Below are 18,304 nucleotides of genomic sequence, written 5' to 3'. Positions count from 1 at the left end.
ATGAAGGTTTTAAGCTCGGGAATCTAACCTAGAGTGCTTAGGATCGATTCCTGTTGTTATCAATTTAATATTTGATTTTAAATATGCAAGTACACGTAACCACACAAGTAATATAATGATAAGTAAATCATCTCCACAGGGATTGCAAATTAAAAAAAATAAGCAAAACAATTACTAAACAATTTTAGAAAATTAAAAATCAAGTGGGTTGTTTATAGGCTAAGCAAAATATTAAAATAAAATGGAAATACTGAAATTAAAAACTGAACTGAACAAGAAAATTGAGAGAAATAAATGGATTGCAAAATGAACTTGAATTATGGAATTCCCCTATATTATTCATTCTGAACAACTTGCGGACAGATTGCTGCAGCAATATTCTAGCAAAACTCCCAGGTTAACAAGAATTCATTTAAACACCCATAAAACTTTCCCAAATTTAATGACATTAATTCTTCCACCTAATTAAACTTATTCCTATGCAAAATCAAATTTAAGAATGCAAATCAAAGTTTAATTCTCAAAAGTTACATAAGGCAAATAACATATCCCTATGTTACTTACTAACATAACCTAACCTAGATTATGACTTGTGTCATCCAAGTTCTTCCCATTACATTTAATCTTTCCAGCATTAAACATAATTAAATAACTTGCCATTGTTGGTCAAACAACAACAAGAAATTAATATAAGCACACTTGAATGAACAAATGAGATTTTACTAAAATAAAGTGCAAGAAATTGATAGACTATAACATAGGGTTCATCAACAATTCAAGCCACCTAAAAATTAGTTCATGGCTGAGTTCATAAACATTAATTCACAATCAAAACAGCCCATAATATTTAGATTTAGAATCCAACTCAGAAATTAATAAAATAAAGTTTAGGAAAAGAAGAAAGAACAAATCCAAAATGATGCTTGAGCTTTCTTTGTTGTCCTCCTTCTTCCTTGTTGATATTCTGAGTTTTTCTCCTCTCTTTTTCTGGTTTTCTTTCCCAAAAATGGCTGCTGCCTCCTTTTTACGGCTAAAACCCTCTTTTTTGTATATTAGGTTTCCTCCTCCCTTTCCCAAAAGTACCATAATGCCCATTTTTATCCAAAAACATCAATTCCTCCTTTCTCTTTTTGTCTTTTTCTCCAATATGTTGACTAATTCTTTCTGCCCTTGCCACCTCAGCCAAAATTTCCAGCTTACTCATTGGCTGCCACGTGTTCCATGAGCCCAAAAGTTGCATGATCAAAATGCTTCTGTTTTGCTGCAGCAAACCTAATAATTCAGCCATCAACAACAAAATTAAATCAAAATAGTTTCACATGTTAGTTCATTCCTTGTGCGAATATTTATCCATGAAACTATTACCTTTAACCCAATAGCTATTAAAAACTAAAAAAATAATTAAACTTAATTAAGATAATGAAAACATCAAGGTTAGCTACAAAAGCTAAAAATAAACTAACATCACCCATGATTTTTTCACAATTATAAGTTCAAAAGCACATGAAATAACTCTTTATTCAAGAGTTATCAATTCCACCACCGTGTTTGGTGGAATTCGACATCCCGGAAGCTAGAACTCCATCCGGAAATATTAACGCGATTATTAATGGTATTCCCTATCTTGGTTGTGACTAGGTATTAAGCTAGGGCTCGGGAAGCGGATCGTGCTTGAGAGGCGTGACTCGTAATCAGTAAACTTGGAAATTAAAGGTAAGAAAACTCCACCCGGTTGTGGATTTATTATGGGACTAAGGGTTCCCTGATCTGTATGCTCTATAGAGGATGGTATTGTGCCATGCAAATAGTAAACAAACGACCTAAGAGTGCTGAGGTTTACATTAACGCACAGGGCACAACTCGGTCATTGGTAGCTGAGGACAGCTTATTATGCATTGAGCTCGGTTTAAGCGGGCCGGAGTCAGTAGGATAAATCGAGGGTGCGATCTAAGGTGTCGACCCTGAATAATATGTGATTTAATTGTTTTTATTGGTTGGTGAATTAGTCGTACTGCATAGTTGAGTGTTGATTGGATGAATCTTTGATTGTATCTACGTGATATGTGATTAATGTGATATGTTAAGTATATGATCATGCTTAAATGGTTATTCAACTGCTAGCATTGCTCGTTATATGTTATGTTTTCTTGCTGGGCCTTGGCTCACGGGTGCTTCGTGGTGCAGGTAAAGGCCAGGGCAAACTTTATCAACCCTGATTTAGAGAGCTCTGGGAGCAGAATGTACATGAACAGCTGCTCAGCCGCCACGGTTGAGGGGAGACAGGGACATGAGAACCATAAACAGTGACGGAGGCAGTCAAGCCTTTGGGTAGGCTTAAGCCCTCACTGAAAATATTAAAAAAAACAACATATACTTATTGATATTTATTAATTCTTGTCTTTTTTCAATTATATATTTATCAAAAGAAAGCAGATGTTTGTAGCTTTTATAAAACATAAGGCATTACTTAAATTTGTTAAGCCCATTTATTTCAAACCAAACCCAGCCCAATAAATTAACAGAGGATAATTATATATTTAATACACAAGCAATTGTACGGTTATATTTGTTTCCTATTAGGCTATTAGATTTTATTTTTTTTCTTTTATAGGAAGTCTCTTCAAATTCTATAGAAACTTCCTTCTCAGACCAAAATTTGTACAGTCAAAGAAAATAAACTTTGAGGGCAAGCTATCATCTCAAAAAAAAAAAACCTTTGAACTGGAGAGCAAGCCCATACGTTTTGGTTGGTGAGGCAAGTGTGAGCCAAAATTCAAAAGGGTCTTAGAAAATAGCACAACCAATTGCAAAAGTGAGTAACTTCTTCTTTCTTTCCTTTACTTTTTTTTTAATATAATAAATGGTTTAAATAACACATCAAAGTAGTTCATTTTGTTTTTCTTTCTTTTGTTTTTCAATTTCTGTTAGTGATTGATTTTTTTCTTCTATTTGCATTTGTTTAGAAATTAGATGTCATATAAAGATATATTATATATATATATATCTTTTTCTTTTTTTGAGTGAACCCATAGAAATAGTACAAGGGGCCACGAACTATTAAACTAGATAAAAAAAATTCTTACAACAATACTACAAATACAAATTTGAAAAAGAGGCATGAAAACAACCATGAGCAGCACTAAATGTAATTAATAAACTTCAAGGAGAAAATGTGGCCTTATAGTCATTGAGGATATATATATATCCTTGAATGAATTGATGATATAATTTTTGAATTTATAAAAGAAAAGCAAATTTACAATTACTTTAAATCGAATCTTTATTGAGGTATGTTGTGTGTTTTATAGTTAACGTTGTTTGTTTGCTTCCTTGTTTAGATTATAATTATGTAATATTCTTATGTTTCATAATTATAATCATATTCACAAGTCTTATTATTAATCTTTCATATATTTAACTACAATAGGTATGAAGAGGAATTTTAAAAGTATACAAATTCCTCAACTTCTATAGGAAAGAATGATAACATTACAAAATCAAGTTATGCGGATGTCAACATAAATCTTGAAGATCTTGAAAGTGACCCAGGATTGAGAACACCGATTATGGACCATCCTTTAAAAATTCGTGATCAAGTTCGGCGAGCATATATGCAAAAAGGTCCTTGTCAACCTCACCTCAAGCCATTTCCATCGACAAAAGTTGGACCTCAATCAAGAGCATTCAACGGTGCTTGGTATGAGGAGTTTCAAAATTGGCTTGAATATAGTGTATCAAAAGATGGTGCATTTTGTCTGTATTGTTATCTGTTTAAATCAAATTGCGGAGGACAATCAAGTGGTGATTCATTTGTTGGTCAAGGATTCAGAAATTTTAAAAATGGAAAAGCAAGACTTTATACTCATGTTGGAGGTCCATCTAGTATTCACAATCAAGCTAGGAAAATGTGTGAAGCGTTAATGAACGAAAAACAACATATTCAAACATTTTTTGAAAAACAATCAAAGCAAGCTCGTAGTGAGTATCGAAGTCGTTTGGAAGCAGTAGTTGATTGCATTCGTTTGTTATTGCGACAAGGGCTTGCTTTTCGTGGTGATGATGAATCTGGAGACTCAAGTAATCAAGGTAACTTTCTTGAGATTTTAAAATTTCTTGCTGATCATAATGAAGACATCAAAGCAGTTACATTGACAAATGCTCCTGAGAATTTAAAATTAACATCACCTGATATTCATAAAGATATTGTGAGGGCTGCAACTTTTGAAACACTTGATATCATTATTAAAGAAATTGGAGATGCGTTGTTTTCTATTTTCATTGATGAATCTGGTGATATTTCAACTAAGGAGCAAATGGCTGTTGTGTTGCGATATGTAGATAAAGATGAGCGTGTGATTGAACGATTTGTGGGAATTGAACATGTGGCTAATACCATAGCTGTGTCACTTAAAGGTGCTATTGATAAATTATTTTCTAGATATGGATTAAGCATATCTAAATTGCGGGGACAAGGTTATGATGGGGCAAGCAATATGCAAGGAGAGTTCAGTGGTCTTAAAACTCTTATTTTGAATGAGAATCCATCAGCTTTTTATGTTCATTGTTTTGCTCACCAACTTCAACTTGCTCTTGTAGCTGTCGCAAAGAAACATATTCTAGTTGCTTATCTTTTTAGTGTGGTAACTATGGTGATAAATGTCGTTGGATGTTCTTCTAAGCGTTGTGATATTCTTAGAGAAAAGCAAGATGCTATTATTTCTGAAGCACTCAAGTGTGGTGAAATTTCAAGTGGAAGAGGGCTAAATCAAGAAACCAATCTTAAACGTCCCAGTGATACTCGTTGGGGTTCACATTATGCTACATTGGTAAGCTTGATTAACTTATTCTCCCCTATAACTAATGTTCTTCAAATAATAGTAGACGATGGCCGAGCAAACTCTGAACAAAGGTTTGAAGCAAGTAATTTATTGTCTTTGATGTTAACATTTGATTTTATATTCAATCTACATTTAATGAAAGCATTGTTGGGAATAACAAATGAATTGTCAAAAGCACTACAGAGAAAAGATCAAGATATTGCAAATGCCATGAAATTAGTGAAAATTTGCAAGAAAAGATTACAAGCAATGAGAGACAATGAATGGGATTCCTTTCTTAATCAAGTCTCAACCTTTTGTGCTAAATATAATGTGGATGTTCCTGATATGGATGATACATTTGTTGCCCAAGGTCGATCACAGCGCAAAACTCAAGAAATGACAAATTTACATCACTATCGTGTGGAATTCTTTTTTGTTGTTATTGATATCCAACTTCAAGAGCTAAATGAACGTTTCAATGGGGTAAACACTGAACTACTTCTTTGTGCCCTGGTGATTCATTTGTAGCTTTTGACAAAAAAAAGTTGGTCCGGTTCGCTAAGTATTATCCCAAAGACTTTTCTACTTTTGAGCTTATGATACTCGATGATCAACTTGAAACTTACATTATTGATGTGCGTTCTACTGAGAAGTTCTTGGGTTTGAAAAGTATTGGAGATCTTGCTCAAAAAATGGTCGAGACAAAGAAAAATATTGTCTATCCACTGGTGTATTGACTTATTACATTGGCATTGATTCTACCTATTGTTACTGCTACGGTGGAAAGAGTATTTTCTTCTATGAATATTTTGAAAATAGATTGCATAATCGAATGGGAGATCAATGGATGAATGATTGTTTACTTGTGTACATTGAAAAAGACATTTTCAATAGCCTTGACAATGAAGTTATCATGCAACGATTTCAAAACATGAAAACCCGTCGAGGCAGATTGTAATTTTTATTTTATTTTCTATGACAGTGTCCTATTTTATTTTGTTGAACATGAAAATTTATAAGGACAATTTATTAGTTATTTTTTTTAGTTTCGAATTAATATTTGTCCAAGCCCTCACTGAGCATAATTTCTGGCTCCGTCACTGACCATAAATATCTGTTTCGCCTTTAGAAAGGCTAGTGGTTGTTTGTACACCGGAAATTTTGTAAACAGACTTTTAAACGCTATTTCTTTTGGGATCCCATGTGTAAGAATGTTTAGTTTGATGAAATGTACCCTTTTGAGATCAAAACCTTTTAATCCTAGCACATTAATGGTTTCTGTGACACGTTTTTAACTAAATGACTTGATTAGCAAGTCCTACACCTTTATAAATACACATTGTAGTGGTCTTGGCTATCCAGGGCGTTACATAATTAGTTAATTTGAATAAATATTTAATCAATTAATTGAAAATAAATAAATAAAATATTTTTAATTTAGGCCCAATTGGGATTTAAATTTGAAACAAAGAGATTGGGCCCAAATTCATTTGTGGGAGCCCAAAACTTTGATCTTTTTGTTTATTATTTTAATTAATTTAAATTTAAATAAAGCCCATTAAGTTGCCTATATAAGGAATATGATATCTAGGGTTTTCATAAGGAAGTCAGTTTCAGTTGATTCATTGGGTAAGTGAAAACCTAGATAATCTAATATTTCTTGGCCACTATCTTCTTCTTCTCTTCTAGATCTCTATCTTATGTGTTGAAAACTAGCCCACACTAGTTATAGGTTGATCAAAGGCTTGGTGAGGAAGAATGTGTTGCTGATCTAGTTCAATCTCTTGATAATACTCTGCTACAGAAATGAATCAATGGTTAGAGAGATTGAAGGAAGGAGTTGTTCCAGTTCCGCTGCGTAATTTAAGTTTTTACTTTACTCTGTATTTATATCAATTTCATAGGATCATGTTCTAGAAATTTGTATGTTTGTTTGATAATATGTAAATTGCATGAAAATAAATAAAGATCATGCAATAAGTATTTCCTACACCCACACTATACGTGTAGGGCTTAGATTATTTTGTAAGGACACATAGCCTACTAAGAGACTTTATAAATAAGGATCTCTCACAGTCATTATCTCAAATTTAAAATCATAAGTTCTAGATGCGCACTTTACATACAAAATCCCTATCGAATTGTATTCTCTCTCAAGCTTAGGAAACTTAGTTGAATCCTGTTCTTCTTGATCTGGAGTTTGAGTCCTTCTTGATTAATAAAAGTGCAAGTGGGCGTAGGTCATTACCAACTCTTGGGACCAAACCACTATAAATTATTTGTGTCGTTTTGTTCAATTTCAGTTCTTTAAATTTATTTTCGTTGTTCATATTGACTCAATGTCATTAACCAGAATGCTAGTCAACAAGTGGTATGTTTCTCGTCTTAGTTGAATGACCAAGCCCGTGACAGCCTAGCTACCATTCTTAGGGTCCCTTTGGTCCCTTGCCATGAGAAATATTTGGGGTTACCTTGCTTTGCAGGGAGAAGCATAAGTGGTCAATTCCAATCTATTAAGGACAGAGAGTGGAGTAAACTCTTTGGTTGGAAGTCCAAACTCTTCTCTATAGGCGGTAGAGAAGTGCTCCTTAAATCAGTTATTCAGGCCATTTTGACTTATGTATGAATTTATTTAAGCTCATGACTTCTTTGATTCATGAACTTCATAGATTATGTGCTAGATTTTGGTGGGGTGGAGATGCAAAAAACAAGAAAATGCATTAGTGCTCTTGGCTTAGACTTTGCTAGCATAAATCGGATGGCGACCTTGGGTTAAGAAATTTATCTATTTTTAATCAAGCCCTTTCGGCTAAACAAGCGACTTAGACCTCATCAACCATAAAAACTCAAAGAGAAATTATAGGAAATGGCCCAAAATAAACCCATCAAGAAGCTAATGTCCTCATTTTTAAAATTGTAGATAAATGACCCTTTTATATTGTTGATTATCTAAATTGCCCTTTTTTATAATTTATTTATTTAGGATTGTATGACTTTAATATAGTGGTATATGTATATTAGTTTTGTTTAATTAGTTTTTATTTTAAAGTTATATTGATTTTTTAAGTTTTTTATAGGTTGTTGGTATATTATTTTTCAATTAGTGTATATGTTTTTTGTGGTATGGTATATAATTTTTTTTTGTGATATTTAATTTCTATTTTATTATACATAGTGGTAGTATATAATTTTGTATCATGGTATATACATTTTAATGGTAGTATATAACTTTGTTAGCATAGTATATATATTTTTGAGTAATAATTTTGTAAGTTTTGATGATATATTATTTTTCAACTCAGTATATATATTTTGTGGTATGGTATATCATTCAACAACCCATAAAAAACGAAAAAAAATCAAAATAACTTTAAAATAAAAACTAATTAAACAAAACTAATATACATATACCATAATATTAAAATATTTAGAATAAAATAGTAATTTGTTAAAGGGTGTATTTGGTAATATGTGATATTAAATAGATGATTAGGTTATTTTACTACAAAATTAAAAAGATGGACATTTACTTACTTTCACACAACATCAAAAGAGTCATTTTGCAACATGCCCCGACTAATTTCCTATACAAAATTCATAAAAAGACTATATTATGATGCGTTCAAAGTGTAAAATAATATGCTATTTCTATGGGGTATAAAATCAACATAAAATATACAAACACAACTATAAGCACAATAAGAGTACAAACATGACACATCCATGAGCACATTATATAGACTAGACTAGACAAAACAACGATTACTAATTATATATATTGACCAATATAATATATAACATAAATAAATCAAGACTAAATTTATCTGAATTGACACTACACGGCAATAAATAATTAACATCACTAGTTAGAACTAACATAAAAATAATTCCAAATTTTAATTTTTAGTTAGACCTAGTTCTGTAATTCTCTTGTTTATTTATTTTATTTTATTTAATGGAAGACTTTTTTTTACTTATTTTTTATTTAGAGATTACATTATAATTTTTTTGAGTAAATAGATTATATTATAATTTTAACATAACTTGTCGACTTAATTATTTTAACAAATGTCAAAACATAACCCCAACTATGTCTTAAGTTTACTACTAATTCTTACAACAACTCATGCGTTCATAGTGGATGATACACTTGTATAGTAAATTATTCCAACAATACTTTGAAATTAAGTAAAAACAAATCGAAGTGTAATGTTATTTTATATTATTAAAAAGTGAAGAAGTACAATAGTATCTCAATACTCACAATCCATATACCAATCCATCTAAGTAACAACATCATAAATTCCCTAAATTTTGACATATTTTAGATGATGAAATGATAAAATCATACGTTGCACTTGTAATTTGAAAATTAATTAAGCTTTTAAAATAATAATTCTTCGAAATTACTTCCCTCCTCCCAAAGCAACCTTTCCTCTTCCAACCTTTTTTTTTTTTTTTTTATATAATAATAAAATACAATAAGTAGACTTACCCATCTCTCTCAAACTCCAACCCCACCACCACTCCTTTCCTCCATCCAAACCCATGTGGCGGCGCGTGGAGTAGCGCGTGTAAAGAGAATGCATTAGCAAAGTGGGATTCCTCTTGGATTTTTTCTAATATAAATAAATATATATTTTTATTATATTATTTTTCCTTTGAGATTCCTTAGCGAGTTCGGTTTTGTGAAACATTGCTAGAAACCCTTTATTATGTCAAAAATAAGTATTATTTTATCAATTTATTTTAGGCATAATCCCATTGCTTAAAATAATAAAGTGTAATGATACTCTTTCATAAGCTAAATGAAAAATGAAAAGTTTTATTTATTTTTTTTAGGGGACAACACTATATTTTTATTATATAAATACTTTTTGAAGGATTATTATATACATTTGAATTAGAAACCATTTATCTTTTAATTAAGTCAAAATCTTATCTTTTATTACATATTAATTTTTTTTGTACTCCTAAATACACTTGTAATTCAAATTATATATATAAATAATAAAAATGTAGTATTAGTAAGTAGTGAGGAAGAAAGACTTGTTCGATTTCTAATTTCCTGTGATCTCCTAAAAAACCTACCTTTTGACCATCTTACTGGTCAGTTTGTTACCACAACAAAATACCCTTCTCTCTCTACTCTCTCTCATATTTCTCTCTCTAACCCCCCAAAAAACACACACACACGCATACACATTTTTGCTTCTCTCTCCTTCTTTTCTCAGGTTTGCTTAATAAAACCCTAATTTTTGTATCGTTCTCTCTGTTTACTCTCACTTCACCAGGTTTTTGACCTACTCTTTCTTTCTCTAGTTCTATCTAATTGAATGAATGAGCGAACGAACCCTATTATGTTTCTTGTTTTGAGATTATGAATATGATTTTACTGTTGTTGTTGTTGATGATGTTTTTGTTTTGGTTTTTATTTTTAAGTGTTGATTTTGATTTGGGAAATTGCGGATCTGTTTCTGTGTTTGGTTGCAGAGAAAATCTCTAGGAAAAAGAATTGAGAAATCAAGGGTTGGGATATATGTCCTTCAATCAAACAAAGCCGGATAAGAGCGAGAACTATAATCGGAAACCCGGGCGACCCCAGAGCTCCACTCACCTGCGGGGACCCTCAGGCGCTTACGGTAGGGGAAGCGGCGGGACCGCCCCTTCACCGTTAATAAGTCGTGGGTAAGTTTTTCTTTCTTTCTCGCTTAGGGTTTTGCTGATTCTGATTGTTTTTTCTTTTTTGCTTTGATTGGTTTTGGGAATTGGAATTCTGTTAACTATGAACCAGTTTTTTTTTAATATTGATATTGATGCTTGCTTATTTAGATTTCGGTATAAATTTGGATTCTTTTCAGCAAGAAGTCTTATCACAATGCACAAGGAGCGCAACCTAGGGCAAATGTACCGAATGTAAATACTTCTGATAGTAATTTTTCAACACTTCGTGGAGTGCAAAATGGTGCCCATGTACAGCCCCCACTACACGGTATGTATGTGTGTGTTTTCAGTGAATAGAATCACTTTTATTAACTTCATAAAAGCAATAACCTTTGTATGGTGGAGAATGAATTTGTTATATCTTGGCTCTCATGCTCGTTTTTTCTAGATTTCCCCCCTTATGGAAATTTTCAATTATTGTTTTAGGAGCATCTGATGCACCGGTTAATGTCCCAGCTGCTAAGCAAGCTGAAACTTCGGCATCTCAAAGAAACTTTCGAGTTCCGAAGGCACCAACTTCACAACATGCCACGGTGACCTGTGAGAGTACAGCCACCACTACTCCGACAAAAGGTGAGTTTGAAGGTTGTCGATTCAATAAATGATGGTAGTTTTTGACTCTTTTTCTTGTCATAACACTTGTTGGGGGAAGTAATCATTGTGTTTTAATGGTGGTGTAGTGTGTGAGGGTATTCATTTAGTTTTTGACTTATTGAATAAGCCTATGCATAGATATATTCTTTAAAATTCATAGAATTTGATGAATGCAAATGAATAATTTTTTATTAATTTGTTTTCTAATGGTGCAGCTCCAGATGATGGATCAAAGGCTGTAACGTTCCAATTTGGTTCGATAAGTCCGGGTTTCATGAATGGAATGCAGGTATTGCTTAACTCTTTGTACCCTTAGTTTGGAAGATAATAATTCTGCACTACACAAACTTTCTTACATTGTTAAGATTAAAGAATGGGAGGGTTTTGTATCTGTTTTGTTTTTTTGTAGATTCCTGCTCGTACAAGCTCCGCTCCCCCGAATTTGGATGAGCAGAAACGTGACCAGGTATGCTTGTTTCCTTTTTCACTCATGTGGCTTTTTATTTAATAAGAGGAAGCCTTTTCAGTTCTGATGCACTGATGCACACGACATGGAAGAATATTTAAATTGCATAGAAATTAAGTTGGCTTTTACCTTTCTTTGAATTTCTCTTCCCTAGTAGTGTCTCTCGAATTTTTTGACCAAAATTATATATCTCTCTCTCTCTCGGTTTCAGAAGTCACATATTTACATGGATCACTTTGTAGTAGATTATTTGCCGATCATATTGCTTTTTTACCCTTTACATATTAGCTAAAGTGGTTATATGATATTTATGCTTGCAGGCACGTCATAATTCTGTTGTTGTGCCTTCATTGCCTACTCCAAATGTTCCTAAGCAGCAGTTGCCTAGGAAGGATCCTGTTTCTGTTGATCAGCTCAATACACATGAGGCACATTCATTGCCTAAGGTTAAAAAGGATGTGCAAGTCTCTCCAGCACCTCCTGCAAGTCAAACTCATAAACCCTCTGGTCTTCCAATGACTGGCATTTCTATGTCAATTCCATTCCATCAACCCCAAGTTCCAATGCAATTTGGTGGACCCAACCAACCGATTCAATCTCAGGGTGTGCCAGCCAATTCTCTTCAAATGCCAATGCCTTTGCCATTACAAATGGGAAATGCCCCTCCAGTACAGCCACCGCCTATGTTTGTACCTGGTCTACAAGCACACCCAATGCAACATCAGGGAATGATGCATCAAGGACAGAACCTGAGTTTCACATCTCAAATGGCTCAGATGCCACCACAGTTGAGCAACATAGGCATGATTGCTCAGCAATACTCTCCTCAGCCTGGAGGAAAATATAGTGCTCCTCGTAAAACTACTGTCAAGATTACTAACCCAAAGACACATGAAGAGGTTAGGTTTGACAAACGGTCGGATGGATTTTTAGATAGTGGATCATCTGGCCCTAGGTCTCATCCTAATGTTCCGCCTCAATCTCAGCCGGTTCAAACCTTTCCAGGCTCTCATACCATCAATTATTACCCAACCTCCTATAATTATTTTTCAACTCAAAGCTCTCATCCTTTAACAAGTGGCCAGATCCCACCTAGTTCTCAGGCACCAAGATTTAACTATCCAGGTAGCCAGGCTCCCCAGGGTGTAACTATTATGAATCCACCAGCACTATCTGTTAATAAATCTGGTACCCATATGCATGGAGTTTTGGAACCAGCAAACCTGGAACATACACGTGATGCACACAACTTCATCTCATCTGTGCCATCAGGAACAACACATGTGATAGTTAGACCCAGTGCTGGATCTGTTGGAGAGAAGGTAGAGGCAGTGTCAATTAATTCAACCACCGTTGAAAAATCTGAAATGCCCAAGCCTGTAAGGTTGTCTGCGGAAGTGAGCAGTTCTCAGTCTCTCAGAGATTCTGAGATTTCTACAGATAGATCTTTACGACAATCAAAAGCTGGCAGTGACTCAATTGTTTCTAAAGCTGCAGTGGTGGCTGATTCATCTACTGCTACACCTGCTGCTGTTATTGTTGGACCCCAGGACAACTCTTCTGTACCAGTTGAGCCTGATGCAGCTATAGAACAGGAGAAGAAACAGTTGAGAACAGGATTTTCTCAGTCACAGGTATAGTTGTCAGATGTTTATTTTATTTATATTGATCCACCTTCTTTCTTTTTATATCTCTTTTGCTTCTGTTTTCCACTCACAAGAATTATAATTTGTTTTAAAATTCTAAATTGCGGTCTGTTATTTTTTATTGGCATGGATTTACTCTTAAATAATAGGTTGGTGGACAATCTATTTCTGTGTCAAGCTTGCCTTCTCAGACTTCAGAACTTTGTCTTTCATTGGAAAGTGGTGCATCAGAAATAATGGAGTCTAGTCCAACTCTTACATCTCTGGTGAGTAACAAAGACGTTTCAGAATCAACTGAGGAATCTCTGTCAACTCCCAGGGCTGACACTACTGATGCTTCTGTACCAAAGGCTGAGAGGATTATAGAAAGCAGTTCAAGTATTTCATCTGAAATTTCTGGTACAGAGACTGCTGTTGATAAATCAGGCTCTCTTATTAGCAAGGAAGAAAAAGCAGAAAAAACATTGTCTGTGGAGCCTGTTAAACAAGGTCGGCAGGTGTTTGAACCAGAAGAAACTGCTAAAAGCATTGATATATCACCATCAGAAACTACTGGAGTTTTGATGGATGGACCAGGGAGTCCTTGCACAGAATATGACATGGTCGGTAATAAAGTTGTTGAAAGTTCTTCTGAGATTTCATCTAATGTTGATACCTCTTCTAGTAGAGGTGACAGCATCAGTAATAATGAAGTTTCTTTACCAAATTCTGGAGGAGTGGAGCAGTCCCAGGCTCAGGTTATTGAGCCTGCAAAACATGAAGGTGGAAGTATGGAGAGTGTTGGTGGGGGAAGCGTGGAAAACCTCAGTGGTGCTGAGGTTTCAGTTCCAGGAGCTTGTAAAGATAGGCCCGCTTCAGAATTGAGTAGGACAAAGAGTACTCTTGCCAAAGGGAAGAAGAAACGAAAAGAATTACTTCAGAAGGCAGATGCTGCTGGGACAACATCTGATCTTTATATGGCGTACAAGGGCCCTGAAGAAAAGAAGGAAAGTGTTGTGGATTCTGAGGGCACTTCTAGCAGGACAAATTCTAATCAGGTTACTGTTGATGTACCTGTTGAAGATGTTGCTCTTGTTGAAAAAGATACAGGGGCTAAATCTGAGCCTGATGACTGGGAAGATGCTGCTGACGTTTCTAAACCAAAGTTGGAAACTGTGGATAATGGTGAACATGCACGGCTTGACAATGATGATAACAAAAATACATTAAAAAAGTATTCCAGAGATTTTCTCTTAAAATTTCGTGACCAGTTTACTGATGTTCCAAAGAATTTTGAAATTACAGCTGATATATCAGATTTACTACTGAGTAATGTTGCGTCTCATCTTGAACGCAATTCGCTTCCTAGTCCAGGAAGAATTGTTGATAGGCCTGGTGCACCTCGACTAGAACGCCGTGGAAGTGGAATGATGGAGGATGACCGATGGAGTAAAGTGCCAAGTCCTTATGGGGCTGGACGCGATTTGCGCTTGGACATAGGTTTCGTACCTAATGCTGGTTTTCGTCCGGGACCAGGTCAGGTGGCGAATTATGGTGTTTTGAGGAATCCAAGAGGTGGGCAGACACCTGTTCAGTTTGTACCAATAGGAGGGATCCTTTCTGGTCCTATGCAGTCTTTAGGGCCTCAGGGGCCAATGCAAAGAAACAGTCCTGATTCTGAAAGGTGGCAGCGATCCACCAATTTCCATCAGAGGGGTTTAATTCCTTCTCCACAAACTCAGTTACTGATGATGCACAAAACTGAGAAGAAGTATGAAGTGGGCAAGGTTACAGATGAAGAGCAGGCCAAGCAAAGGCAGTTGAAGGGTATATTAAACAAGTTAACTCCCCAGAATTTTGACAAGCTGTTTGAGCAAGTAAAAGCTGTTAATATTGATAATGCTGGCACACTTCGTGGTGTTATTGCACAGATCTTTGACAAAGCTCTTATGGAGCCTACTTTCTGTGAGATGTATGCTAACTTTTGCTTTCACCTTTCTGGAGAGTTGCCTGATTTTAGTGAAGATAATGAGAAGATAACTTTTAAGAGATTACTTCTCAATAAGTGCCAGGAGGAATTTGAGAGAGGAGAAAGAGAGCAAGAGGAAGCCAACAAAGCTGATGAGGAGGGCGAGGAAAAACAATCTGAAGAGGAAAGAGAAGAGAAGAGGATCAAGGCAAGGAGACGGATGTTGGGTAATATTAGGTTGATTGGGGAGTTGTACAAGAAGAAAATGTTGACAGAAAGAATAATGCACGAGTGCATTAAAAAACTGTTGGGTCAACATCAGACTCCTGATGAGGAAGATGTTGAAGCTTTATGTAAGCTGATGAGCACAATTGGGGAGATCATTGACCATCCAAAAGCCAAGGAGCATATTGATGCGTATTTTGATTGGATGAAAACTTTATCAAATAATATGAAACTATCATCTAGGGTTAGATTCATGTTGAAGGATGCAATTGATCTTAGAAAGAATAAATGGCAGCAAAGGAGGAAAGTTGAAGGGCCAAAGAAGATTGAGGAAGTGCACAGAGATGCTGCTCAAGAACGACAGGCACAAACAAGTAGGCTCAGTCGTGGTGCAAGCATTAGTACACCAAGAAGGGGGCCTAATATAGATTATGGTGCAAGAGGGTCATCTATGCTATCTTCTCCAAGCTCTCAGATTAGTAGCTTCCGCCCAATGCCTGGCCAGGTTCGTAGTTTTGGCAACAGTCAGGATGTTCGAGCAGATGAGAGACCGTCTTTTGAGGGCAGGACCTTGTCTGTTCCCTTAACTCAAAGAACTATTAGTGATGAAGCTATTACCTTGGGTCCCCAAGGTGGTCTAGCAAGAGGAATGTCCATTAGAGGACCGCCTTCTATGTCATCTGCATCAATGGCTGATGTTGCACCGAACAGTGGAGACTCTAGAAGAATGGCTGCAGGTATAAATGGTTATGGTTCTGTCTCGGACCGGGGTTACAGTCCTAGTAGTGACCACACTTCAAGATTTATCCCAGATAGATTTTCAGGCCAATCTGCTTATGATCAGTCAAGTGCGCAAGAGCGAAATATTAATTATGGTGGTAGAGACCTCAGAAATACAGATGCTTTTGATAGGTCTGTTCCAAATTCGCCACCTACACGTGGGCAGGCAACAACTCCCACCCAGAGTAATCCCACAGAGAAGACGCTGCCTGAAGAACATCTGCGCGAGAAGTCAAGGACAGCTATTAAAGAATTTTACAGGTTTGCTTATCAGCTATGCATGTTTCTTGTCTTGTGTTTATTATTTTCTGTATTTCAGTATAATCAACAGCTAATTGAATGTGCCAACAGAATCATTTTTTGTGTGTGCTTGTAACTTTTTTTTTTTTGTACTAGTTCATCGTGACTATTATTAACTAGAATAGCCTGCATACCTTCTGCCAACGGTTTGATAATAGTGAAAACAGGTTTTGAAAACTTGCAAATTGATATGATCCAATATTAACTGGTGTGGCACTGAAACTAATGCTACTACCCAAGCAAAACAATTGGTTAAAAGATATCTGGGGCTAAAGCCATAATATATATTTCTGTCCTCTCTAGTGCTAGCCTAGTCATTGGAGAACTTACATAAACATACATTGAATGTCTGGCTGTCAAGTGTTTAATTAATTCCTGTGGGGACATGTCTGGCTATGTATTAAAAGATAAAGCTTTATTTTGTCCTCAGTTATGTTATTAATTAATAATACTGTTTTGAGTGTTGCTCATTTGTTTGTGTTACATTTATAGTAAAGGGTACACCTAAATAACTATTATATCAACAGTTACTCTACTCGGTCATTTTTATTTTCTTAGTTAATATTTTGACAAGTTTCTTGGTTCCTACAGTGCTAGCGATGAGAAAGAAGTTGCCCAATGCATTAAAGAGTTGAACTCCCCAAGCTTCCATGCGACAATGATATCTTTATGGGTCACAGACTCTTTTGAGGAGAAGGACTTACAAAGAGAACTTTTGGCGAAACTTCTTGTTAGTCTTAGAAAGTCTCACGGTGATACTTTGAGTCAGTCACAGCTCTTTAAAGGGTATGCATTTTTTTAATCTCATGTATTGATGGAAACTTGATGCCATTCTGTCACTAACCTTCCTTCTGGGCAGGTTTGAATCGGTTCTGTCAAATTTTGAGGATACCGTAACTGATGCCCCAAAAGCACCAGAGTATCTTGGTCGAATCTTTGCCAAAGTTATCACGGAGAATGTGGCTTCTTTGGGTGAGATTGGTAAGTTAATACGTGATGGTGGTGAGGAGCCCGGCAGTCTTGTAGATGCAGGGCTTGCAGGCGATGTTCTTGGAAACACATTGGAGATTATTAGATCTGACAAAGGAGACAGTGTTTTCAAGGAGATTATTGAGAGCTCTAACATGCGTTTGGAATCATTCCGGCCTCCGGAACCCCTAAAGTCAAGAATACTAGAGAAATTCATTTAGGGATAGCGATGATGATGATGATGCTCATTGTAATCTTTTGGTAGAAAAAGCTGTTAGAGTACTTTATTAATTTGCATAAATATTTTTGTTGGTGGGCTCGGGAGAGAGGTAATTTATATAATGGGGTTATCCCTCTCAATGTTTTTAAAATATTTTTTCTTCCAAAAATCTTTACTGAAAAATTTATGAAAAGGTTCAATTAAGCATCCAATTTATGTAGTCTGCTTTTCCTTTTGGTGAGTGATCTTAACAAAGTTTTGTTCATTATTTTGAAAAAAAAGACCGAGAACGCTAGTAAAATTGTAATATTATTGCTTGGAGGTTGGGATCTGCAAGAAATACTTATTTCCTTAGACATTTCATGTTTTTTTTCTATTATTTGGCTCTGAATGTAATTTACAGGTTTCTAGTGTTTTTTAGTATTATATTTATAATGAGTATTAAAGTGTGATGTTCCAAATTAAATCAAATGAGTCCAAAGTAGAGAATAAAATAGTCTTTTCCTCAGCCAAGTCGTATGCTTTGGTTCGGACTGATATTGACAGAGAGAATTTGTTTTGGTGGCTAAACTTGGATTATTCTGTCTCAAACAAAAATTTCTCCTTCATAGT

At 35.2% G+C, this 18,304-nt stretch overlaps 2 protein-coding genes across 3 annotated transcripts; both read left to right on the top strand.

Annotated features, from left to right (window-relative positions):
• The first annotated feature begins 3,566 nt into the window (after positions 1-3,566).
• Positions 3,567-5,348, top strand: LOC133805645 (uncharacterized). Its single transcript, XM_062243816.1, has one exon. The coding sequence runs from the start codon at positions 3,567-3,569 to the stop codon at positions 5,346-5,348; it is 1,782 nt and encodes a 593-aa protein (XP_062099800.1).
• Positions 5,349-9,908: 4,560 nt separating this feature from the next.
• LOC133803432 (eukaryotic translation initiation factor 4G) lies at positions 9,909-18,050 on the top strand. 2 transcript variants are annotated; one of them, XM_062241478.1, is made up of 10 exons: positions 9,909-10,054; positions 10,314-10,508; positions 10,682-10,812; positions 10,971-11,117; positions 11,354-11,427; positions 11,548-11,604; positions 11,925-13,238; positions 13,400-16,464; positions 17,095-17,289; positions 17,363-18,050. In XM_062241478.1, the coding sequence occupies exons 2-10, from the start codon at positions 10,360-10,362 to the stop codon at positions 17,691-17,693; spliced, it is 5,463 nt and encodes a 1,820-aa protein (XP_062097462.1). In that variant the 5' UTR covers positions 9,909-10,054; positions 10,314-10,359; the 3' UTR covers positions 17,694-18,050. The 2 variants fall into 2 exon arrangements, with proteins under 2 accessions (XP_062097462.1, XP_062097460.1); XM_062241476.1 differs by having other exon boundaries at positions 9,957-10,114.
• Positions 18,051-18,304: the final 254 nt, after the last annotated feature.

This window comes from Humulus lupulus, chromosome X (genome assembly GCF_963169125.1).
Source record: "Humulus lupulus chromosome X, drHumLupu1.1, whole genome shotgun sequence".
NCBI classification, from domain to species: domain Eukaryota; kingdom Viridiplantae; phylum Streptophyta; class Magnoliopsida; order Rosales; family Cannabaceae; genus Humulus; species Humulus lupulus.
Note: the sequence above shows the minus strand (reverse complement) of the source record. Positions and strands in the feature narration are given on the sequence as shown.